General features: G+C 33.8%; 1 protein-coding gene across 2 annotated transcripts; it reads left to right on the top strand.

Moving 5' to 3' along the window:
* The first annotated feature begins 10929 nt into the window (after positions 1 to 10929).
* Positions 10930 to 21757, top strand: LOC111994334 (ankyrin repeat-containing protein At5g02620). Of its 2 annotated transcripts, none has more exons than XM_065779570.1 (6): positions 10930 to 11120; positions 12570 to 12791; positions 18551 to 19030; positions 19741 to 19890; positions 20303 to 20739; positions 20949 to 21757. In XM_065779570.1, the coding sequence occupies exons 2-6, from the start codon at positions 12581 to 12583 to the stop codon at positions 21564 to 21566; spliced, it is 1896 nt and encodes a 631-aa protein (XP_065635642.1). In that variant the 5' UTR covers positions 10930 to 11120; positions 12570 to 12580; the 3' UTR covers positions 21567 to 21757. The 2 variants fall into 2 exon arrangements, with proteins under 2 accessions (XP_065635642.1, XP_023881971.2); XM_024026203.2 differs by having other exon boundaries at positions 10931 to 11141.
* Positions 21758 to 25989: the final 4232 nt, after the last annotated feature.

Here is a 25989-nt window from a genome sequence, read left to right as displayed (position 1 = left end):
TGAGTAATATTTTCTTGAGATTTGCAGTTCTTTTTAATGTACTAAAGAATTTCTTATGTGTTACAAGGGATATAGGGTATATCCATATACCTTGCTTTTCTATATTTTACTGCATTAGGTTGAAAGGGCATGGAGGTGACCATGAGTACGGTTTTCAATGGATCACAATGGATCACAATGCATATACCTTGCTTTTCTATATTTTACTGCATTAGATTGAAAGGGCATGGAGGTGACCATGAGTACGGTTTTCAATGGATCACAATGCTGAGAACCGATGTCCTTACTAAAGTGGTCCATAAGCTGATTTGCGCTTGAAATGCTGTTGATATTTAAATCTTTATGAACACTGCAAACAAAGTGAATCTACTTCAAAAGGTTTGGTTTGAGGATGAAACATGGGGTTCGATGCAAGAGCGAATACAGAGACGTTATCATACCAAATGCAAGGGGCACTGGGGAGAAAAATGCATATATATTGAAGAACCATTCAGAGCTAGGATAACTCAGACGGTAGTAGAATCAAGAGAACATTATTTGGCCCTGGTGGAGGATCTAGAAACTGTGGACTACTTCTATGCAAACCATGTGGGAGTTAGATCCAAGAAAGACTACATAGCTGGAAGTTGAGTGTTGGTCAGAGTGGTCATTATCCCAAATCTGCATTAGTATAGACAAAAAGGGGGAGAGAGCTAGGTGTAAAAATGGGCATAAAATGGCGACCATAATGTAGAGTAACTTTGAGATACAGTAGAATTCTCTTAGCAGCAGTGAAATAAATATCAGTAGGAGTTTGCATAAATTTTCTAAATTGATTCACAGCAAATGAGATATTAGGCTGGGTAAATGTTAGATATTACAATGCACCAACTATGCTACTATACAGAGAATAATCAAACAGGAGGTTACTTACAATTGTTTTTACTGAACTGAGTTGCAAGAGCACAAAGAGTCTTTCAAGCTTGCAGTTGAACATACTATGATGTTTTAAGAGATTAGAGACAGTTTTTTTTTGCTGGTGGAATGGACATATATAGCTGAAGGAAAGGACTCAATCTATAAGCCTAGAAAGTAGTATAAAGGGGCCTAAATTCTTAAGTTAGAAAATACAGTCCAACTGATGGATTAAATTGTCAATGAAGGAAATATCATTCCCTGTAAGGATTTAGCTTGGTTCATGAAGTTTGAAGACACAAACTAGTTTGGATAGCATGCCTAAAGATGTGCGGAATACAAAAGAAAAAAAAAAAGAAATATTATAAAAGTAAAAAAGAGAGTATAGATGTGCCTGAATTCGAAGATCTTCGTTGGAGTAGAGTTTATTGAGCTCGGGTTCTGTTGACGAAGAAGAGCTCACCGACACCGAGTGGTTCTTCTTGGCATCGAAAATGTTGTCCTTAGTGAACGGAAGTGACCTCCCAGGCAAAGCTTTTACCACTTCAAATCCAGTTTGGGTGGCTGGTGTGAGCTCACTGGCAAGCTCGCCATATGACCAGGCTCGTCGGGGCCAGCATTATGGAATTGGGCTCTACTGAACTTCTTTTACAGGGAAAAAAAAATTAGATAGCCCCGAAGCAGTACCTCGGGCTCTCACATCAGGAGTGGATTCTATACAAAGCTGTAACAGCAAACTTGAGAATTTTGAGAATTCAAATGAAGAAGATGATGATACTGTTCCAACGGTAAAATTCAAAACGGTGTCGTCTGTTCAGATTGTAAAACGCAGGTATCGCCTAAAGTAAAACGCTGTCGTTCCTCATTAAGACTAACGGTGTCGTTTCTGATGTATTGGACTTCAGGCATGTGAGTGGAGACTGGAGAGCAATTATCACACGTGTAGCATTCTGTTGTAACTGTTTCCGTATTTTACTCTCTCTCTCTCTCTCTCTCTCTCTCTCGATTGTAATAAAGACTCATAACTATAAGTCTGTAATGATATTTGATAATCATAATTCCCGAAAGTTTAGCTTTGTTTTCTCCTAATATTCTTTTCTTCCTTTGTAAGTGTGCATAATTTTTACACTATAATCTAATCTCCCAATCTAATCTCCCATTAATTTGGCTAGCTTCTTTGATGGAATCAAGTACTCTGCCTGTGAGTCCAACAACTATCAGTGATAATACAGTATCCAGCGAAGGACTTAAACCATTCTCTAACTCCATATCGTCTATTTTCCTGCCAACCAAGTCTCGAATTGAGAGTTTGGAATCCAAAGAAAGAGATAGATCCATTAAAAGATTTTTTTTTTTTTTTTTTTTTTTTTTGAGAATGAGATCCATTAAAAGATATACCGAGACGATCACATAGTCGTCTTTCATCCCTTTGTTGGATTTGGGGAGGCAAGAAATGAGCCTGACCACGTCCGACCGGGATTTTAAGTAATATCCCGCGTCTTGCTGGCTGTGGCATTCATACAAATGTACTACGTCGAGCCAGGTGAGGCCCAATCCTAGGTGAAGGTTAAGGTGCTCAATGGCCCCTAGAATCCTAAACATGTTGGGTGCGCACTGCCAGGGAGTGAGCCTATGGTTTCGGAGATAGCTAATGGTGATGGGACCCATGGGGATGGTCATTCCCCCTTCTTTGAAGGCGATAAGGGGAATAACTACTTCTCCCGTCTCCCGGTCTGTTAGAATCTTTTCTGGGGGGCAATACCTCACACCCACGTTGGGAGGTATGTGGTACGCGGCCCTAAATGCTTCTAGGTGCTCAGGGGTATCCACCATGTACTCGAGTTTTCCCATGGTGCTTAGATGAAACTGTTGGCTGAAGAGAAAACTAAATGGTTTGGTGAACGATGACTCACCGGAACTAAATCGGAGAGAAGATTTCAGGCTTGTAGGAGGGTTCTTGATGGCTCTAGGGAGGCCTGAATGCAGCGACTGAGAGGTTTAGATGGAGCGGCGCGTCTGTTCTCTCTGGAGCGTCTGAAGATTTGCAAAGTGAGGAAGAAATGATGTCCTATGAAGCTTTATACGGGGTCAAATGAAGGGTCATGGGCACTCCCGCCCAAATTTCGAAGAAAAACCACAGCTGTTGGATCAGTCAGTCACCATTGGATATGAAGGACGAAATGCCACCTGGTGCAATTAATGCAGCGCCTGGGGAATAAGGAAACCGCAGCGACATTAATGAAGCGACAGTTCCTATACTTATGCACGTGCTAGTTTAAATTTGCCTGTTTACAAGTTTTTGCTCCGGGGCAAGTCAAAATCCTACTTTTTCTCTTCGGATACGAATGAAAAACTACAATTTTGAGGGGCTAATGTGGGGGGAGAAAAACCCAACCCGACTTATTGGGCCCAAGGCCCTGAATGAGGAACACTCTTCGTCCGAGGAGGTGAGGCCTTCAGTCAGAGGCCCACATCAGAAGGGAATGCCTTGAGACGAGCACTGTATCATCCGAGGAGATGTTCATATGTCCGAGTAGTCCAACATCCTCGGATTCGAAGAGGTTTAACCCAACACGAACATGGGAGGTTCAAGTGATCTGTTTGACAAGTGTCAAGAGGGAGAGGAACCTCGGACACACATGAAGATAACGGGAACATAGAAATATCAAGGAGGCATACTTCACCCACCACATTTAATGCACTGCACCTACCTTCCTGGCCGCATTTATGTGGATAAGACCCCTGAACAGTGCTTTCTCAGCTACCGCCACTCACATAAGGCTAAAAGTGGGGTGATGGGACTTGCACTCAAAGGGGTGCCTGGATGATGAACAAGTGGACGGAGGAGACGTAAGAAGGCAGCGCTATATAAGGGAAAGAAAGGAGAGAGAGGGGGGGAGGGATTTTTGATTGTGGTAGCTCCAGGAATTGTAATCCGACACTTTTAATGAAAAGCACCTCTTCAGACAGAGCACTCATATTAGTCCGGGAACACATTAATTCAAATCCTCCCATTGGTGTTGCCGTTTAATACTGTTATTTTCATTATTAGCCTAGCCCTTTCACCCACTCTCTACAAAATTTATTGTTTTGGACTCGGTGGGCTCCGAATCCATACTTTCTTGGGCGCGGGCCGCAAAAACTGACCCTACAATAAGCATTTGAAATTCATTAGAGTTATTTCCACTGTCAGACTAATAAAAAACTACATATACCTATGTAATATGGATTTTTCTTTTTTCTTTTTTTCTTTTTTATATGAAATATACCGTATGAATTAAAAAAAAGAAAGAAAAGGGATTTGGCTTTTTTTGTTTTTAGACTTTACCCTTTTATTAAACATATTAATTTAAATATATAATATTTATATATAATGCGGTAAATCCGAAACGGTACACCGGTAATGACCAATATCCCAAATATACCGTACCGCTGGCCAAACCGGTATAGCTTTCGGTACGGTATTGACTTCCTTGTTATGAATAATTATTCTTCAAAATGAGAAATAAATATTACTCTTTAAAAGGGTTGTATTAGCTATTTCTTAATAAGTGTAATAATTTCAAAACTTAATATATTTTCAAATAAACAAACTTTCCATGTACATCTAGCAATTATAAAAATAAAAAATAAAAAATCATAAAAAATAACACGTATCTCTCTTAAATTTAAAAAATAAAAATTTTTAAGAAGTTATAATTGTATGAGTAAGATATTTTTTAAAATAAATCTTAAGTTTTATTCTAATACTAGTCGCAAACCAACGTGATGCGTGAGACTTGATAATTATATTTTAGTTATGGTATAATATATAATTTGTTCTCTAAATTTTGTGGAAAATAATCTGTTCTCCCCAAAAATTAAACAATTTATTAAATTATTTTTCATTTATCTATCTCAAAAAAAAAATATCATCATTTTATTATTTGGATTTGTTTGATTGATATTATTCATTTTTTAGGCGGTCCATATTTTAATAAATTATGTTATTATGCGTATACAACTAAAATGTTTGAGTTTCAAATATATTATTCAAAATTTTTATTCTCTTAAAAAGATATTATTATATTTATAATTTTTCTTATCATAGGAGTACTTTTGAACTATTGATTGAGTTTTGTTTACTAATATAGATACATGAGACTGGAACTGCAAATTTCTTAGACATTCTTAAGAGACTATATCATATTATAAATGATGATGCCAAAATCGTTAGTTGGATCACTTGTCCAATCTGGAGCTTTAGACGATCTTGTAGGACCTGCAAGATAAAGAGAGTTGATCGAAGAGACCACCGGATTGTGCCCGGTGGGAGAGCCTCCGATGCTTAAATTAGTATTAGCCCATATCTTTTCTACTATAGATAGCATTTTGTAGTGGTTTTTGACATATATTAACAAATGGACAAATTGTCCCTTTTTATAGGTGACTTAGGTAGCTGTTAGACATAAATGAGGGTGATTATTATCCTAATCGTAACGTTCTTTGTCTTGACGGGAGAGTTTAAGACCTTTGATGGTCGTTATTAAATGTGTTGAGTGGTTACTCATCTTTCTTTGATGACCTACTAATGATGCAATTATCATCCATTAAGATGGACGACCTTAATGGTTTTTATAGACTCATCAATAAATATAATATTTAAAATAATATGTAAGAAAAAGTAGACTTTATGTCTAAAATTGAACACTTCACCTATTGAAATGAAAGAAAATAATTTGTATAACAACATAAAGAGAACGTGATGTAACAAATATTTTTTTTTTTTGACTATATACACTTTCATTTATTAAGATTGAATTGCCTTTAATTGGATCTTAATATTGTATTTTTGTTGCTACGCCCCTATTGAGTCTTCTCATCCGCCACATCATTATTCTTTTTATTATTTATTTTTGACTTTAAATTTTTTGGCAATATTAAATATATATATATATATATATATATATATTGGCTTTACAAATTCATCTTAGATAGTTTTAACTTTATATATTCATCTACTTTAATTTTGATGTTATAACTAAATAATAAATAAATGAAAAATTAAAACAAAAATATTGTCTATACCTATTCATCTTGGAAGTTTTTGTAGTTGATAGATACATTCAAATACATAGTAAATATTGTATTTTGATATAAATTCAAAATCTCACTTCCAAAATAACTAAGTATTATGTCAAAAAAGAAGAAGAAGAAGAAGAAGAAGAAGAAGCAAACAAAGGCTATAAGAGGGAGAGAGAAGACTTGTGATGGAAAACTTAAAAAATCAAACACACTACCAAATTGTATTAACCCAAAATAGTATTATAAAAAAATTATAATCATTCATCAACCTAAAGTAAAGTTGCAAAAAAGAATAAATATGAGAGAGAGAGAGAGAGAGAGAGAGAGAGAGAATAATCACCTTTTTGGGGAGAGAAATAGAAAATAAAATGAGATGAAGAAGTGTCAAAATAAAAATATAGACATAAGCCAAACACCAAATTATCCAAGCCATTCTATATAATAGAATAACATTATATTCTTGTAAAATGTCACTATATGCAATAGAATAACATTTAAAAAAATCATAAAAAAAGAAAAAAGAAAGAAAATAATAGCTTAAAAAAACAAATCAACTTGCATCAACCCAAAGTAAAATTCTAAAGAACACATAAATTCATCAATCTAAAGTAGAGATACAAAAATTAAAAAATTCACACAAAAATAAACACATGAGAGAGAGAGAGAGAGAGAGAGAGAGAGTAATAACCTTTATCATGTGAGAAAATATGTATAGAATGGGAGAGAGAATGACATATTTATAGTAATAGAATTGGGATAAAAAGTAAAGGAGTCAATCTCGTACCAAAGGCTATACTGGTTTGACTAGTGGAACGATATATTTTGGTACCGGTTAATGCCGATGTACCATTTTGGGTTTATCGCTATATTATATATATATATATAAAATAAAAATAAAAGTTTACCATAAAATATTACCTCAATTCAGAGCAAATTATTCATGGTTTTAGACTTCAATTGTTCATTGTTGTCGGGGACATTTTTGTAACAAGGGCCGAAAATGAGAGAACGGCACCCAAATCTCCCCTTGGGTTCTTTGAAATGTTTGTTGTGGAGAATCAAGCCCAAAATTCCAAAAGTATGATGAACAAAAGGCTAACGGTGCTTTAATAAGAAAGAATCAAAATGCTAATAACAAAAGTGAAGACAAAGTATAAAAACATAACAAGTCTGAAAGTTCGAACAACAGTCAACGAGAAGAGGAAATTGAGAGAGGTGTTGTGAGGAAGAGATAGAAGGTTCCATTGTATCCATATTTGCCCCCTTATACTTTAGAATTGCGAGAATGTTAGCTGGTTGAATGGGCTTAACAGAAGTGCAAAAAAAGTATAAAAACATAACAGGTCTGAAAGTTCAACCCACAGTCAACGAGAAGAGGAAATTGTGAGGAAGAAAAAGAAAGTTCCCCTATACCCATATTTTCACCCCTAAGGTTCAGAATTGTAAGAATATTTCCTGACTCAGTGGACTTTTGCTCTCAAGTTTTAACTCTATAGGGAAAACGTAGATAGATCATTTTTAAGCTGAAGAAAGAGTCTTATATTAAGTTTGGGGTGTTGTTAATAACTGGTTTTTTGGTAGTAGAAGGGGCTGTTATCCCCCATGACACTAATTTGGTGTTTTGGCTTGGATTGCTTTTGTTTAGGGAAGAGTTTGACATGCTTTTAACATGATTTGGGAAATAAAGGGGGTTTGCTCTAATTGACTGCCTTTGGTCAAACATTTCAGATTATTGGAATACTCGCCTAAGTGAGGGCTAGCTGCTGGAGTTGGTCAATGAGAGTCAACTATGTTTTAAAGGTGAAAGTGGGTTAGGGCTGAAACTTTAGGCCACAGTTAGCCAGAGCATAAAAACTCTTTTGAGGTAGAAATTTCGGGTACAAGACCTCCTTAATGAGCTTGAGGTGCTACCAGTGTCCCTTGCCCACTTGGTAGCACACTTGGTCTGAGCTCATATAAAGGTCCGAAAGAAACTGACTCATATCCTCCAAATCACACTTTCTAAATTTCCCTCATAAGTTACATGGGCTTGGGCCATACTTAAAAAATAAATAAAAAAAAGGCATAAATGCATTTTTAGTCCCTATATTTTGACTTTTTTCCATTTTAGTCCTTACATTTTAATTTTACTAGTTTTAGTCCCTAAATCAATTAGCGCATGTCATATCAGTCCTTACCGTTAGCCAACTAACAGAAAAAACTGACGTGGCTGATGGAGCCCACTGTTAGCACATTAAATGCTAACATGGCCAATAAAATAATATTAAAAAATTATTTAGTATTCAAAATATGCCATTTCAACATTTTAATTTAAAATTTTAAAAACAATAAACTTTAATTTTGCAATTCTAATTTAAATTAAAAAAAGAAAAAACGAAGAACCTTTTTTTTTCTTTTTAGTTTTAAAGATTAAGAACATAGAAATCCAACCCTAAAGAACATAGAAATCAAAACCGCACGAGAAGTCAACTTACAGAAAATAAAAAACCCAAAGTACAAAAACCACAATCCAAACCTACAGAAAATCAAAGAGCAAAAATGAGTCCATAAACCCCAGATCTATGAAACTGAAATGAAGAGAGAGAAAATACTAAACCAACACCACCACCACCACTCCACCATCCACCATCACCACATCCATCACAAGGTCAGTGCGAAATTAAAAAGGAAAAAAAAAAAAAAACTTTGACTCACCATCAAATGCACAAGATCAATGGCAGATCAGAGGAGGCAGAGAGGGGTTTGAGCGAGACTCAACCTATGGACAGACGATGACTACAAGTCAACAACGAAGGCAGTGGCATCAAGTTGACAATGGTGGCAGTAAGAAGGAGGCTAGGTTTACTGGTTTAGGGATTTGAGAGAGAGAGAGGAGAACGTGAATCTGAGACTGAAGCGTGAAACTAATCCAATGAAACCCATATCCATTTTCCTTTTAAATTTCTCACGGGTTGAGTCAGTTTCTACGGGTTCGTGAGAAACAATTGATGATGTTGTGTTTGCTTCCACTAGAATCGATTACCCATATCTTTGGTTTAGGATTTGGCTTTTCTTTTTTTTTTTCATTTGAGCTTGTTTATACTAGGAGTTTGTGTTGATGGAGGTAAGCGAATTGGGTTGTTGCTCATTTTGCTGAAGATGGATTGATGGGTTTGTGTTTGTATTCTTGCTGGATTTATGTTTGTGTTCTTGCTGGATTTGTCTGCATTTGTGTTTGTGTTTGTGTTCTTACTGGATTTATGTTTGTGTTCTTGCTTAATCTTGTGTTTGTTTTCTGTGAATAAAAAAAGAGAAAATGTCAAATAAAGGAAAATTTTCTTCTTGTTCTTAAATCTGGATTTATGTTCTTATTGTTCTTGGAAGGTACTCTTAAATTTCAATTCACGATATTTTTTGTTTTTAATTCTATTTTTAATTTTTTTATTTAGTTAAAATTAATAAATTAATTTTTTTTAATGTAAATGCTGATGTGGCATTTTTTAATGCCAAAATAAATTTTTTATTATTATTTTAATAGTGTCGTTAGCCACATTAGCTTTTTCTATTAGTTGACTAACGGTAAGGACTGATATGACATGCGCTAATTTATTTAGGGACTAAAAGTGGTAAAATTAAAATGTAAGGACCAAAATGGAAAAAATTCAAAATATAAGGACTAAAAGTGCATTTATGCCTAAAAAAAATATATAATACATGAATCAGACCCATAATGAGGTTTGGCTCGATTGAGTCGGGCTTATAGAGAATATGTCATGAAAATGGGTATCAACAATTGTATACTAAGAAAACAAATAATATAAATAAGTTAATACAAATAAGTTATCATTCTATCCTTACTAAAATTCAAAAATTACAAAACTAAAAAAAAAAGGCCTTTTTTTTTGTATTGGCCAATATGCCAGGTACCGGCCAATATGTCTAATAGTGGCCAAAACGCCTGAAATTGGCCGGTGGCCGATATTTAAACTGGTACGAAATATTGAAATTTTGGTACCGGTGCGCATACTAGTACGGTATGGTATTCTCTTCCTTTATAAAAAGAGACAAAATAAAAGGAAGAGGAATGGATAGATGAAGAGCGATGTTAAGGTTGAGAGTAGTGGAGAGATAAAAAGGTAAAATGGAAATTATGGTTGGAAGTAGTGGAGAGAAATGGAAAGTAGGTAGATGATGTGACCGCTCTCAACATGAGCGTAATAATAATAAATACTACACTTCAACTTTTAGATATAATATAGATTATAACTTATAACAAAACTTATGAATTTGTTTAGTTATTATGTTATAACACATATTATTCATAGTAATAAAGATTACAATTTGTCGTAATTTTCATTTAGTGTACCAAATGTACCCTTAACTTATTATTTATTCTCATTTCTCAACAAGGACATTTCGATAGTGGATAACTTTAGGAAATCAGTTTTTTTTTTTTTTTTTTTTTGAATTTTTTGGGGGGACCTAGTTCGGCCTGCATTTTGTCTTTAAAAGCAGAAAAAAAAAAAAAAAAAAAAAAGAAGAAGAAGAAGAAGGAAACTTAAAATGCAAAACATGGACGCGCAAGAGCACAATACAAACACATACTGAATCTATGTTCTAAACAATTACTTTTATAGGTGGTCAACTGTGGTAACCTTTGTCACAATTTTAATTTCATGGAGAGTAAGTACTAAAAAATCACTTTCACATAAACTAATTAATTATTATTATTATTTTTTTTATCTCAATCACTGACTTGGGGCACAAAAGTTATATCTACAATCTTTCTCAATTATTTGTGGTTCTTTCTCCTTTCTTTCCTTTTTTTATTTTTTGTAATTATCTTATAATGCATGATACGCGTTAATGCATGAGACGCGTAGACACTGAATAAATAGAAAAGAAACTCTTTCGTATAAAAAAAAAGAAAAGAAACTCTTTTGTCTTTAATAATGAATATTCTTAACACTTACTTCAATCATTGACTGGCTTTTTGACTTGTAATATATATAGTAAGTCTTCTTCATTCTTGCATTAGCTCTGCAATCATCAACTACATTGTTGTGTTGTGAATTCCCATTACTCAATACTCCGACCAATCCAGTACTGCCTTGTTGAAGCACTCATCAAACTCAACCATCAAATTCCTGTTGCTTTTGTCTAGCTGCCCAAAGACTGACAAAGTAAGAGAGTACAATCTACAAGTAAGTTATTACGTTCCTACTAATTTTTTTCAATTGTTATAGTCATTCTTGAGTTTATATATCTTTATGGCAACATTAAAAATGTGGGATTTGTTTAGTGTTCACTATTTCTTTTAATTTATATATTTTAGCTATTTATTTTTTATTCTCTTCTGTTACCTGTGCTGCAAACAGTAATGCATGTGTGTAAATAAATTTATTAGAAATATAAAGAATGAGAAAGAAAGAAAGTATATTTTCAGAAGAAATATAAATATTTTTCATGCTGGTTGTCACAGAAGAATAGAATAATTTTTCTAGTTGACTTTAACTTGATTATGGCAAAGCTTGTTCAGGTCATACATAACGTTTTCATTCTCATTCAATTTTGCTCTTTTGTTGTTGTTTCAACAGAAAATGTTTTCCAGAAAATCGGCCTATTTTTTTTGGGTGTTTGGTTGTGACCTTGAAAATAGGCAGAATTTATTTGTGGTGGTTGGTTGAGTACGTGACATTCTGGAATATTGGGCTTGTTTTCTGTTGAATTACGTTTTCCCAGTGTACCAAATACCAAAAAATACCATAAACGTTTTCTGGAAAACATATTTTGTTGAAACAGATGGAGAAATTTAATAAGTATAACTGTAAAGAATACAACATTTTTCATAATTTTTTTCACCAATTGTTGACATGGCTTGTTGCAATTAGTGCATAATAAAAGTGGCGTCAATGGTTGATCTAGGTGAAGATAATGTTCCATGATAGGCTGTTAGCAGTAATATCTCTTCTGTTTTTGTGTTCTTTATATTATTTGGTTTAGTTTGTACAACCACTTGCCTGTACCACTAGTCAAAAATTTGAGAGCCAAAAGGTGGTGTTCAGTTTGTAGAATATTATCAACATTACCGCAACTTCACAGGAATTTGAGAATATTATCATGTTTGGTTGGTTGATTGTGCCACACATTACATGAATCTCACATTCTAATGGGTATCACATTACCATTACCCAATCCATGGTGGACTAAGATGAAGATCAGCTTTAATACAAACTAGGGAGGCTGAATATGTTACCAATAAATTCATCAAGAAAATTTAATCCCTATTCCTGAGATTGTTTTATTGAAAAGAACGACAATTAGCTCTCAAAAAGAGTTATTTGATTGTAATGCAGCCCAGATATAGTCACCAGTGACTGAATAGTTTACATTTGATATAATTTTGTTCTATCACAGATGGAATTTAATTACTGAGAATAAGAAAAGAAAAGTCATCATTTACCTCTTGAGTCTGTACCCATTTTCTTGAACTTGTTTACTATAATTCTGTGTCATATGAAAAAATTTAGCTCCAGATCAAGCGTGTGCTCACATACACATGCTTGTGCATGCACAAACACACACATACGTGCTTGATTTACTTCTCATATGATTGGATGTTTATCACACAGTCAAAACCAAGATGTCTTCTCAAAGAAACGGAGAGATAGAGGTGACTACAGCAGGAAGAGTAAATTTGTTGCCCCAAACATCTATGATGGATACTTTGGATGGACCCATGCCAATGCAAGAAGTGCGTTTGGATGTTGCAGAATTGAGTACTCAAGCAGCTAATGGACATCAAGAATGTCGAACACCCAATAGAGATTTGACACAACCAATTGCTTATGAAGGTAAGTATCACTGCTTGTGTGTGGTATTATTTGCAGAAACATCTGTATGCAGTGCTTGAGTATTTTCCCAAATTGAGCTTCCTAGGTAGATTTGAGCTTTTTCCTGACTAGAGTCTATATTAGTCCTCAATGCTAATCACACACCCAATCGGTTTTGGTGGATGACCAGCCCAAACTTTGATGGCACTTTACTTTTTGGATCATGTGGATAGACTGTTATATAGTTGAGTTATTTTAGTTTACATATCCATATCATATATAAGTATGTTTGTATTGCAGAAATTTTTTAAATAATTGCAAGGTTCTGTATAACTCTTATGAATGGCATGATGTATAACATGTACTTAGTATTCAAGTTCAGGCAGACATGCATGTAGTACCTGTTTGGGCTCATAATGTGCCATTTTCCTATAGAAAGTCAACTTAAACTGAGGACCTTCATTTCTGAAGCTCTGCCTGTTGAGTGAAAAATTAGTTTAGGAGAGTAGATGCAGAAATTGTACTTATAGTAGTCCTTGAATCTACCCTGAGGCATTATTTAGTCTTGCTAGCTAGGAATGTAGAAGTGTTGTCTCTGTAGGCCCAAATGCTCATGTTTTAGGTTCTTCTCATGTCTGTAGTTCTCAGAATGATAGCCCTAAATTAGATTCTAGGGTGCTAGATTGGCTCCCTTAGCTTTAAATTTGATAAAAGTCCAACTATATCTTGAATGTAGGTCAACATAAATATGGTATGTTTGCACGCCAACTGATGCAGAGATCACTACTGGAAATATGCTGATGGATTTTATATCTGAATTTAATGTAATTGATTACATTTTTACTTTTCTTATTACTTTTAACCTTTGAAGCTCTACTTAAAGACTCCAAAAATACATTGTAAGACATCTTGAATTTGATGAATAATATTGAATTAAGATTTTCCTCTCCTTCTTGATAGTAATTACTAGTAGTCTTGGGTGGTAAAGCCTAGGGGTTCAAACAACCTCTATGTGGTGAAGCCTAGGCATTGTTCTGCTCTCTCTCTCCCTAAATCCCTATACGCATTTTCAAGTCTGTGTTGCATCAGTAACTCCATATATTTGCTAATAGATTAGCTACAAACCTAGGGCATCAGCTTTAGGCATTGCTCAAATAAAATTTATCCTGCTCATCTATTGATTCTGAAAGAGTCCATAAAGCTTCTTAGTCAATGCCTATGCCAGATATATGCTGTTATTTGAATTGTCAATTCTTCAGTAGCATATATCTATAATTATTTTCATGATATTTTAGTACTCTAGTGATCTACTCAAAATTGGAAAATTTACTTTTATCTTGCTCATATTAAGTTAGTTAAAGCACCCTTAAACCTATACCTTGGTTCCTGAAATGTGTAGAGTTCATGACCTCCGAAGTGCAAGGTAACTATTGTCTTATTTTTGCAAATTAGCTTCTAAATGAAACAACTAAAGGCAACCTTTCTCACTGAGTGTTCAAACTTCATATGAGCAAGATAAATGTAAATTTTCCAATTTTGAGTAGATCACTGGAGTACTAGCATATCATGAATCATAACTATAGATATATGCTACTGAAGAATTGACAATTCAACTAACCGCATATATCATTATATCTGGCGTGGGCATTGACTAAGAAGCTTTATGGACTCTTTTGGAGTCAAAAGATAGATGAAAGCCCAGGCAGAAGGTATTGAAGGGCTTTCATTGTAAAACTTAGAAGGCCATGATTTTTGTTTTGAGATGGGTTATGAGACTCACAGTAATAATCACTTAACACAAAGTTCTCAATGAGAATTAAAGTAGTGCAACAAACAAATTTTGAGACCCCCAAATCAAAAGTTCAATTGTCTTTCAAGGCATTTAAAAAACATCTCAGGTAAATTTCATTTTTGGTCAAATATTGGGGGGTTTGGGATCCAGTCTTTTGCAGGGTTTCTTGTTTTGGTTGGTTCTGTTCATTTGTCAGGTTTGATGTAATTTTTTTTTCTTTCCATGATTTTTCTATTTTCCTATCATGGTTAGCGTTTTGTTTCATGCGTATAAATGTGTAATCTTTTGACTTAACTTTAGGGAAATAAGTCTCGGAGTATTCTGCAGCAATTTTTTTTTTTTTTTTTTTTTTTTTTTGGGGNTGCTGGATTTGTCTGCATTTGTGTTTGTGTTTGTGTTCTTACTGGATTTATGTTTGTGTTCTTGCTTAATCTTGTGTTTGTTTTCTGTGAATAAAAAAAGAGAAAATGTCAAATAAAGGAAAATTTTCTTCTTGTTCTTAAATCTGGATTTATGTTCTTATTGTTCTTGGAAGGTACTCTTAAATTTCAATTCACGATATTTTTTGTTTTTAATTCTATTTTTAATTTTTTTATTTAGTTAAAATTAATAAATTAATTTTTTTTAATGTAAATGCTGATGTGGCATTTTTTAATGCCAAAATAAATTTTTTATTATTATTTTAATAGTGTCGTTAGCCACATTAGCTTTTTCTATTAGTTGACTAACGGTAAGGACTGATATGACATGCGCTAATTTATTTAGGGACTAAAAGTGGTAAAATTAAAATGTAAGGACCAAAATGGAAAAAATTCAAAATATAAGGACTAAAAGTGCATTTATGCCTAAAAAAAATATATAATACATGAATCAGACCCATAATGAGGTTTGGCTCGATTGAGTCGGGCTTATAGAGAATATGTCATGAAAATGGGTATCAACAATTGTATACTAAGAAAACAAATAATATAAATAAGTTAATACAAATAAGTTATCATTCTATCCTTACTAAAATTCAAAAATTACAAAACTAAAAAAAAAAGGCCTTTTTTTTTGTATTGGCCAATATGCCAGGTACCGGCCAATATGTCTAATAGTGGCCAAAACGCCTGAAATTGGCCGGTGGCCGATATTTAAACTGGTACGAAATATTGAAATTTTGGTACCGGTGCGCATACTAGTACGGTATGGTATTCTCTTCCTTTATAAAAAGAGACAAAATAAAAGGAAGAGGAATGGATAGATGAAGAGCGATGTTAAGGTTGAGAGTAGTGGAGAGATAAAAAGGTAAAATGGAAATTATGGTTGGAAGTAGTGGAGAGAAATGGAAAGTAGGTAGATGATGTGACCGCTCTCAACATGAGCGTAATAATAATAAATACTACACTTCAACTTTTAGATATAATATAGATTATAACTTATAACAAAACTTATGAATTTGTTTAGTTATTATGTTATAACACATATTATTCATAGTAATAAAGATTACAATTTGTCGTAATTTTCATTTAGTGTACCAAATGTACCCTTAACTTATTATTTATTCTCATTTCTCAACAAGGACATTTCGATAGTGGATAACTTTAGGAAATCAGTTTTTTTTTTTTTTTTTTTTTGAATTTTTTGGGGGGACCTAGTTCGGCCCCTGGCTAAGCCCAAGACAATAAAAAAATTTTGTGAATATTGTAATGAAAATATTTTATTTCTTTTTAGTTTTTACTTAATAAATGTATAAACTCGTGAGATGAGTTCATATTCTCTTGAAAGGGAATTTTCCATGTTATGTTACGGAAGTTCCCTGTTAAATCAGTGGCAAAAAAGTCCAAGTAGACATCCACCAACCTCTCGATAACGTGGCATTTTGCATCTTCGACTGCGTTTCCCTTTCCATTAGAAAAGAAGAAGAAGATTCTAATCTGATTCTTTCCATGAAAAAGACCCAACAATACAAAATGTCATTATAATTTTTGTCATAATTAAACACACACAGAGAAAAAAGAATAAATTTCTAACACCATGACACATCACAAACTCCATTTAAAATGTTATAATTAAAATATCATTGAGGGTTTATTTAGATACAACTTATTTTACTGAAATTAAAAACACTGTAGTAAAATAATTTTTAAATGTGTGAATAGTGCTGTGAGACCTATTTTTAATATATTTTTTTTAATAAAGTAGTTATGAGTCCCGTAAACAGTGCATTTTGTCTTTAAAAGCAGAAAAAAAAAAAAAAAAAAAAAAGAAGAAGAAGAAGAAGGAAACTTAAAATGCAAAACATGGACGCGCAAGAGCACAATACAAACACATACTGAATCTATGTTCTAAACAATTACTTTTATAGGTGGTCAACTGTGGTAACCTTTGTCACAATTTTAATTTCATGGAGAGTAAGTACTAAAAAATCACTTTCACATAAACTAATTAATTATTATTATTATTTTTTTTATCTCAATCACTGACTTGGGGCACAAAAGTTATATCTACAATCTTTCTCAATTATTTGTGGTTCTTTCTCCTTTCTTTCCTTTATTTTATTTTTTGTAATTATCTTATAATGCATGATACGCGTTAATGCATGAGACGCGTAGACACTGAATAAATAGAAAAGAAACTCTTTCGTATAAAAAAAAGGAAAGAAACTCTTTTGTCTTTAATAATGAATATTCTTAACACTTACTTCAATCATTGACTGGCTTTTTGACTTGTAATATATATAGTAAGTCTTCTTCATTCTTGCATTAGCTCTGCAATCATCAACTACATTGTTGTGTTGTGAATTCCCATTACTCAATACTCCGACCAATCCAGTACTGCCTTGTTGAAGCACTCATCAAACTCAACCATCAAATTCCTGTTGCTTTTGTCTAGCTGCCCAAAGACTGACAAAGTAAGAGAGTACAATCTACAAGTAAGTTATTACGTTCCTACTAATTTTTTTCAATTGTTATAGTCATTCTTGAGTTTATATATCTTTATGGCAACATTAAAAATGTGGGATTTGTTTAGTGTTCACTATTTCTTTTAATTTATATATTTTAGCTATTTATTTTTTATTCTCTTCTGTTACCTGTGCTGCAAACAGTAATGCATGTGTGTAAATAAATTTATTAGAAATATAAAGAATGAGAAAGAAAGAAAGTATATTTTCAGAAGAAATATAAATATTTTTCATGCTGGTTGTCACAGAAGAATAGAATAATTTTTCTAGTTGACTTTAACTTGATTATGGCAAAGCTTGTTCAGGTCATACATAACGTTTTCATTCTCATTCAATTTTGCTCTTTTGTTGTTGTTTCAACAGAAAATGTTTTCCAGAAAATCGGCCTATTTTTTTTGGTGTTTGGTTGTGACCTTGAAAATAGGCAGAATTTATTTGTGGTGGTTGGTTGAGTACGTGACATTCTGGAATATTGGGCTTGTTTTCTGTTGAATTACGTTTTTCCAGTGTACCAAATACCAAAAAATACCATAAACGTTTTCTGGAAAACATATTTTGTTGAAACAGATGGAGAAATTTAATAAGTATAACTGTAAAGAATACAACATTTTTCATAATTTTTTTTTTTTTTTTTTTTTTTTTTTTGGGGTCTGGTTAACCGAAAGAAACATTTCACAATGTATACCACTGTCAAGATTAAAACATTCTTTGCCATCTCCACCTTCAACCTTGCCTGAAAATTTGGAGGAAGCAAATTCTTTGGCTTAAGGAATCATGTTTCTAAGAGGTGCATTTAAAATCACTTAAATTGTTCTAGACGCATATAATACAAAAATCAAATCTCTCCATGGACCTTTTACAATGTTAAGGTGCAGGTTTCATTTACTATGCAAGTAATATACAATTTCTTGTGGCATTACACATTGTTAAGTACATGTTAAATTTTAAAAAGGCAGGGGAAATATTGGGGAATCAAATGGCTGTTGGGGAAGATATAGTTTTATAAAACTCAAATACATTTTCCTCATGGTTGAAAATTTTCAGGGGAAAGAAGAAAGGACTACCTCTCCCTATGTGTACCATTATATGAAGCAGCCATCAAAGGTGACTGGGAAAGTGCTAAAGATGTCATTAACAAAGATCATGATGTTGTTCGCGCTGGGATAACGAGAAAAAGGGAGACTGCTCTGCACATTTCTGCTGCAGCAAAACGCACTGCTTTTGTAAAGGAACTGGTTCAACATATGAGAAAAGAGGACCTAGCCTTGAAAAATAAAGATGAAAACACTGCTATTTGTTTTGCTGCTGCATCAGGAATTGTGGAAATTGCTATGGTGATGGTGCAAATAAACGAAGACCTTCCTCTTATTCGAGGTAATCAAGGAAAGACACCCTTATACATGGCAGCTTTGTTTGGACACAGGGATATGGTCTCATATCTCTATGGTGTTACTGATTTTGAAAGCCTAACTCAAGAGGAACGAATTAGCCTCCTTCTTGGTACTATCTCAGCTGATTTATACGGTATGATGCCCTTATATCTATATATTTCTATGGCATGAAATAACCTTCCACAATTGCCTCACCCTTACTGGATTTTGGAAATGAAATTTCATGCTATGGCCTCTTGCTAGTCAGCCCTTTTAGAGGGTCACTTTGTCTATACAAGGCTAATGGCGCTTATTTAGTGATCACAAGGAAATGAATCTTTGTTTATTGCACAGAACAAAAAGTTTTTTGGCCACTAAGTGTAATTCTATCAACTATTGAACAATTGGTTACATTTGTGCGTAACAAGTTACTTGATTCTAGTTTAAAACAGGTTTTTCTACAAAAAATCCTCCAAGACTGTTAAATGCAATGAATATTTAACCATGTGTGCACAATGTAGTGATTTATTTTATTCATTTGTCCTGTATTAATGTATTCTTTGAGAAGCACCTTCATTCTGTGTGGAGGCTACATACTTAGCTTAAACCATAAAATCTTATTTATCCAATTGGGTTATGTCACACCTTAGTTATTTGAATTAGCATGTGAACTATGGAGTCATAAGCTTGCTAGCAAATTCCCCACCCCAAAAATAACTTAATAAAATTGTCACACTTGGTTTAGATGTAAGACAGTTCAACATGCTTTGCATCCTCTTCTTAGTCTCCATTACACCTGAATACCTCTAAGAATAAAGAGGCAGTTTATGACTCTAATAGTGAACCATTGTGTTTTGTGTACAGATCTAGCTTTAAAAATATTGGACAGAGACACATCATTAGCCTGTGCTCGAGATGCAAACAATGAGACAGCCTTGCATGTATTGGCTCGAAAGCCTTCAAGAATTGCCAACAATAGTCAGCTGGGAATCTGGAAAAGATGCGTCAATTCATGTTAGTTTTTTGAGCCCACTCAAAATCTCTTAGCATATACTATGTGCTAAACCTTGATAGTGTTGGGAAAGTACACTTATGTATCAAGGTGTGGCCACTTTATATAGGCAAATACACTTAATCAGTATCCACTCTACACCTTGAAAATCCATTTATACATATTCCCTTTGGCATTGAGATCATCTTAAATGCCTTCAAAAGTTCAAGGGTATAAAATGTTTTATTTTTAATCTCCAGTGGCTGATTTGTGTTTCCCCTAAAGTTATCTAGGGTCAACATGCAATTTCATTTTTCTTAATAAATAATAGGATGCTGTAAATAAGTCAATTGTTATTTTGGAATAGGCATCTAATTTAGTTTGTGTATTTTCTGTATAATGACATATTTGAATCAATATTAATTCTACCTATAGGCTTCAAAGGGATTTATCATGAGGATTTGATGCGGACGTTAGCCCATCAACTAGTCAAAAAACTGTGGGAACATGTTCTACAACAGCAAGATTCGGAGATTTCAAAACTAATTAAAAAACCTTCGAGACTACTCTTTGATGCTGCAGAATTAGGCAGTCTTGAGTTTCTGATTATCCTTATTCGCTCATATCCTGATCTTATATGGAAAGTTGATGATAATAATCGAAGTTTGTTTCATATTGCTGTTCTATATCGTCACCGGGCGATATTTAATCTAATATATGAGTTTGGAGCAATTAAAGATTTGATAGCAGCATACAAGGATGGCAAAAATAATAACATTCTGCATCTCGCTGGAAACTTGGCACCTCCTAGTCGACTCCAAATTGTATCAGGAGCTGCACTCCAAATGCAAAGAGAGCTATTGTGGTTTAAGGTAAATAAATGACACAAATTAATTTATAGCTATTGATTTTTTTAATAACTAGTATATTTCTTCAATGTATTCGGGTTAATTGCATATAACGGATTTGCAAGTAATTTTTTGTTGATCTGCCATAATTCATAAATTTTTTGTAAGTTTGAATTGGACTTTTTTGTTTATTATGTTGGATTTATATAACTTTAATTTAATGACCATTATAGGCAGTGGAAAAAATTGTGCCACCTTCATATATTAAGATGAGGAATTCAGAAAACCAGACACCTAAGGATCTGTTTACAGAGAAGCACAAAGACTTATTAAAAGAAGGGGAGAAGTGGATGAAGAGCACTGCAACTTCATGCATGCTTGTTGCAACACTCATTGCCACTGTGGTATTTGCAGCAATCTTTACTCTACCAGGAGGAGATAATAATGACAATGGTGCTCCTCTATTTCTAGAAAGGAAGTGGTTTCTGATTTTTGTCATATCGGATGCAGTAGCGCTATTCTCTTCCGCAGCCTCGATAATAATGTTCTTGTCCATTCTTACGTCACGTTACGCTGAAAACGATTTTCTTGTATCACTACCTGCAAGGTTGATGTTTGGACTGTCGGCACTATTTGTCTCCATTGCTACAATGGTGCTAGCCTATGGTGCAGCCATCTTTATGATCTATGATCATAAACTTAATCGGGTTCCTATTGTTATTGTGTCTCTTGCTTGTGTCATAGTCGCATTATTCGCTTGGCAACATTTTCAGCTTTGGGCTGATACAATCCGCTCAACATATTGGTCTAGGTTTCTCTTCCGACCATTCAAACATAGGCTTTACAATTGAATTTTAGTGGAATCTGCAGAAGTCCTTGTGGGAGCCCATTAGTTTGTTCCCTTATAGTTGAGGTTCATACTTATTTATTTCTTATTATGAATTGTTCCACTGAATTATACATTATGTTATTTTGTGTTAATGAATTTTTTATAAACAAAAGTACTTGGTCTGAGTTAATGAGTAATATTTTCTTAAGGCTTTTTAGTTGTTTTTAATGTACCAAACACTTTCTTATATGTTACAAGGGATATAGTATAGCCATATGCCTTGCTTTCTATATTTTGCTGTAATAGATCAAAAGGGCACGGGGTGATCATGAGTCTAGTTTTCAATTTATCACAACGTGGAGAATTGGGGCCCTTAATAAAGAGGCATGTGAGCTAATTTACACTTAAAATGAATTTCAATCAGAGCTTGCACAAATTTTCTAAATTGATTCACGCCAAATGAGATATTAGGCCGTGTAAATGTTAGATATTGCAATGCACCAACTATGCTACAATGTAGAGAAGGATCGAATAGGAGGTTACCATTGCATTTACTGAACTGAGTTGCAGGAGCACAAGGAGTATTGCAACGCTCGTAGTTGAAAATATTATGACGTTTTAAGAGATTAGAGACATAATTTTGCTGGTGAACATATATACCTAAAGGAGCCCAACTGATGGATTAAATTGTCAATGAAGGAAATATCATTCCCTGTAAGCAATAAGGTAATGGACTAATGGAGTGACCATTGCAATGGATGAATAATGACGGGAGTCAGCAATAGATCCATGGAAACCATGAGTTTGAATATGATAGGTGAGACGCTCAAACCAAGCATGGGGTGCTTGCTTGATAACATTTTTGGATTTATGAAGTTTACCAATATTGTTGAATATTAGCTCTGATACTATGTTGAATATCTGATACCATGTTAAATGGATAATATTATCAAACACAATGTGTTATCCTATTCTATGCTTTCTCTTCCGCATCCTCTCTAGCATACATAACATAGTATAACACATTGCGTTTGATAATATTATCCATTTAACATGGTATCAGATATTCAACATAGTATCCATTTAACATGATACCATGTTGAATATTAGCTCTGATACCATGTTGAATATCTGATACCATGTTAAATGGATAATATTATCAAACGCAATGTGTTATACTATGTTATGTATGCTAGAGAGGATGCGGAAGAGAAAGCATAGAATAGGAACATCAAGAACACGAGAGTTACGTGGTTCAGCCTTGACGGCCTACATCCACGGAGGAATCCCTTAAGGGCTACATCTTTATACATCTAATTCCAATACTTGGCTTCCTATTCTTTTGTTCTTCATCCTTGCACTATTCGGTTTTTACTTGGTCCTCTTCCCTTCTTAGCTTCACATTATGTCAGTTCTCCTGCTTGACCTCTGCTTGCTCACTCCCATGTCAATGTACAGGAGATCATAGCAATATAATTCTTTAAGTACCAAGGTTGAACCACAAAGCCAGGGTAAATTCAAAGACAACATAATAAAACAATTTGGGTGAAGAAAAAAAGTCCTTTTGCTTGGTGGTTGTTAACAAGAATAATAATAATAAATTATTTAATCAATAATGTAAATTCCAGGGTATTAGGGTGTTTCCTATATCAATATGAAATTCTTTGTGATCTAAGAAAATATATATTCATAAATGATTGTTCTTATACAATTAAAAACTTATGATTTGGTTGAACTGAGATAATTCAAGAACGCATGATAACCTTAATTAATAATATGGTTAGAATAGTTTTCAGAAAAACTCATTCACTTCAAAACGTGATTTCTATTTGAAACTATTAGGAATTTATCTAAACAATAAGAAACATGATTGAACTTATTGAAAACATAGAAGAATTAATACATCAAAGGTAATCTAATTGAACAATCAAATATATTATTATCTAAAATCATAGAAAGAATCACATTGATATTCATACCGTATAGAAGAAACATAACCTCAAGCCTAACAAAGAGTTTAGGTTGCCATTAGACAAAAGAAAATACAAATTTTCTCTCCAAATTTTTTTTCCACAGCCTCTCTTTAATGCCCTAACGTAAAAGTGTACAAAGAAAAATAAAACTTTTACTATTTAATTTTCATCTAAATTTACATTAGAACTTGTGAGTTAATTTGGCCATCAAAAATTGTGAATTTCAAAAACCTCAAACAGGGAAGTTGTAGATAACTAAGTCACAGTTCTAGCCCATCTAGCCTTAAGTCAATTGGATTTTTGAGGAGAGAGATACGCTCAAAAATACTGATCAATACTCAAATCTGATTTTTCCTTTCCAGATTCTGCCTTTTTGATTTCTTTCCTTATTTGAAGCTTCCAAACATGGTAAATGACCCAAATACTCCAGCTACATCTTATTAGTCATTTATATATGGTCCTTATATAAAAATCAAGCGTAGTAATAAGAATATAACGCCACATAAATATATAACAAGTATACATTTTAAGGCATTATCAATGTCTATCTCAATCATCTCCCTCCTCTTCTCCAACTCCCTTGACTACCCCAGTGATGTCGCCGAAGCCTAAAGAAATTACACACGATACTTTCTAAATGAACAGAAACTAAACTATTAGTTTCTAGCAGTAAACCTCAATTCACGAGAAATTTTCCTAAATTCACAAGAAGATAAACTAGAATCCACAAAGAAAAAATTTGACAAAGTCTGTATTTTTATTGATAATAATCTAATTTGCCTTTGATGACTACAAAACATATAAGCACCAAGAAAGTAAAACCTTAGGACAATTAGGAAACATTTGAAACCATAATTTGCACTAATTACGAGATTCAATGGAAAAATACTGAATTTACCAAAATAATAAAATTGAGTTAAATGCAAAATCATAAACTTCTGACCTTAAGGGTCATTTCAAAACAAACAAGACATTATTCTGACTTTTAAACTAAAAGTTATTAAAAAAAACAAATATTACTATAAATAGCAAAAACGCTATTTTAGGAGCCTTAACAAAGGAATTTGCCTAAATTTAAGCGATGCTCGAAACTCAAGTTTAGATTAGAATGTCATTTTCCTTCAATCTGCCAAATTTCATACAATTCCGACACTGTCACCTCGATGGCTCTACTGGCACTCCCTTGATCTTCTAATCCAAGTTGGAATGCAGTGTCTATTCTACATCACCCAGGGCCATCTTCTCTCCTCCACATAGTGTCACCTCTTTCCTTACACAATTCAACACACCTTTCCCAATTTCCCCTCCATTACCTACACATACTATGAAATCCGTTCTGGTATTTTCCAAGAGAAAAATTGCTTTCGCTCTTTTATCATTGACTATTTAAACACTGACCCTCGCTCTTTTCATGTTGCTTCTAAGATGTATTTCACAATGGCATCAAACTATGGATGCTAAATTTACTGCTTCAGATAAACAAGGCACCTGGAGTTTAGCCATTTGTTGGGTGCAAATGGGTATTCAAGTTGAAAGAAGACACTCAAATGGTAGCATTGCTTGTTATAAGGCCTAATGTGTTGCTATGGTTATCGTCAATAGGTTGCCTTGAATTTGATGAAAGATTCAGCCCAATCATCAAGCCTGCTATTGTTTGCATCATATTATCACTTCTTGTCCAATTTCAATGGTCTCTTGGATAGTTTGACGTCACCAATGCCTTCTTGCTTAGACTTCTCAAGGAAGAGGTCTATATGACTCAATTACCTAGCTTTGTTGATCTGACAACCCTAATCATATTTGTTAGAGATATATATTAGACATATATTAGCCCAATGTAATAGGCTCAAGCCCATTCCTGCTTGTACTAGTAGTCTAGGTTTAGTCGCCTATATATACTCATGTTAGGGTTCATTGTAACACAGGTTATTGTACTACACTCCTACACAATAAAGATGTAGCCCTTAAGGGATTCCTCCGTGGATGTAGGCCGTCAAGGCTGAACCACGTAACTCTCGTGTTCTTGATGTTCCTATTCTATGCTTTCTCTTCCGCATCCTCTCTAGCATACATAACATAGTATAACACATTGCGTTTGATAATATTATCCATTTAACATGGTATCAGATATTCAACATGGTATCAGAGCTAATATTCAACATGGTATCATGTTAAATGGATACTATGTTGAATATCTGATACCATGTTAAATGGATAATATTATCAAACGCAATGTGTTATACTATGTTATGTATGCTAGAGAGGATGCGGAAGAGAAAGCATAGAATAGGAACATCAAGAACACGAGAGTTACGTGGTTCAGCCTTGACGGCCTACATCCACGGAGGAATCCCTTAAGGGCTACATCTTTATTGTGTAGGAGTGTAGTACAATAACCTCTGTTACAATGAACCCTAACATGAGTATATATAGGCGACTAAACCCTAGACTACTAGTACAAGCAGGAATGGG

The sequence above is a fragment of the Quercus suber genome, unplaced genomic scaffold, assembly GCF_002906115.3.
Source record: "Quercus suber isolate HL8 unplaced genomic scaffold, Cork oak 2.0 scaffold_213, whole genome shotgun sequence".
Taxonomy (NCBI): Eukaryota; Viridiplantae; Streptophyta; class Magnoliopsida; order Fagales; family Fagaceae; genus Quercus; species Quercus suber.
This window is presented reverse-complemented; position numbering and strand designations above follow the sequence as displayed.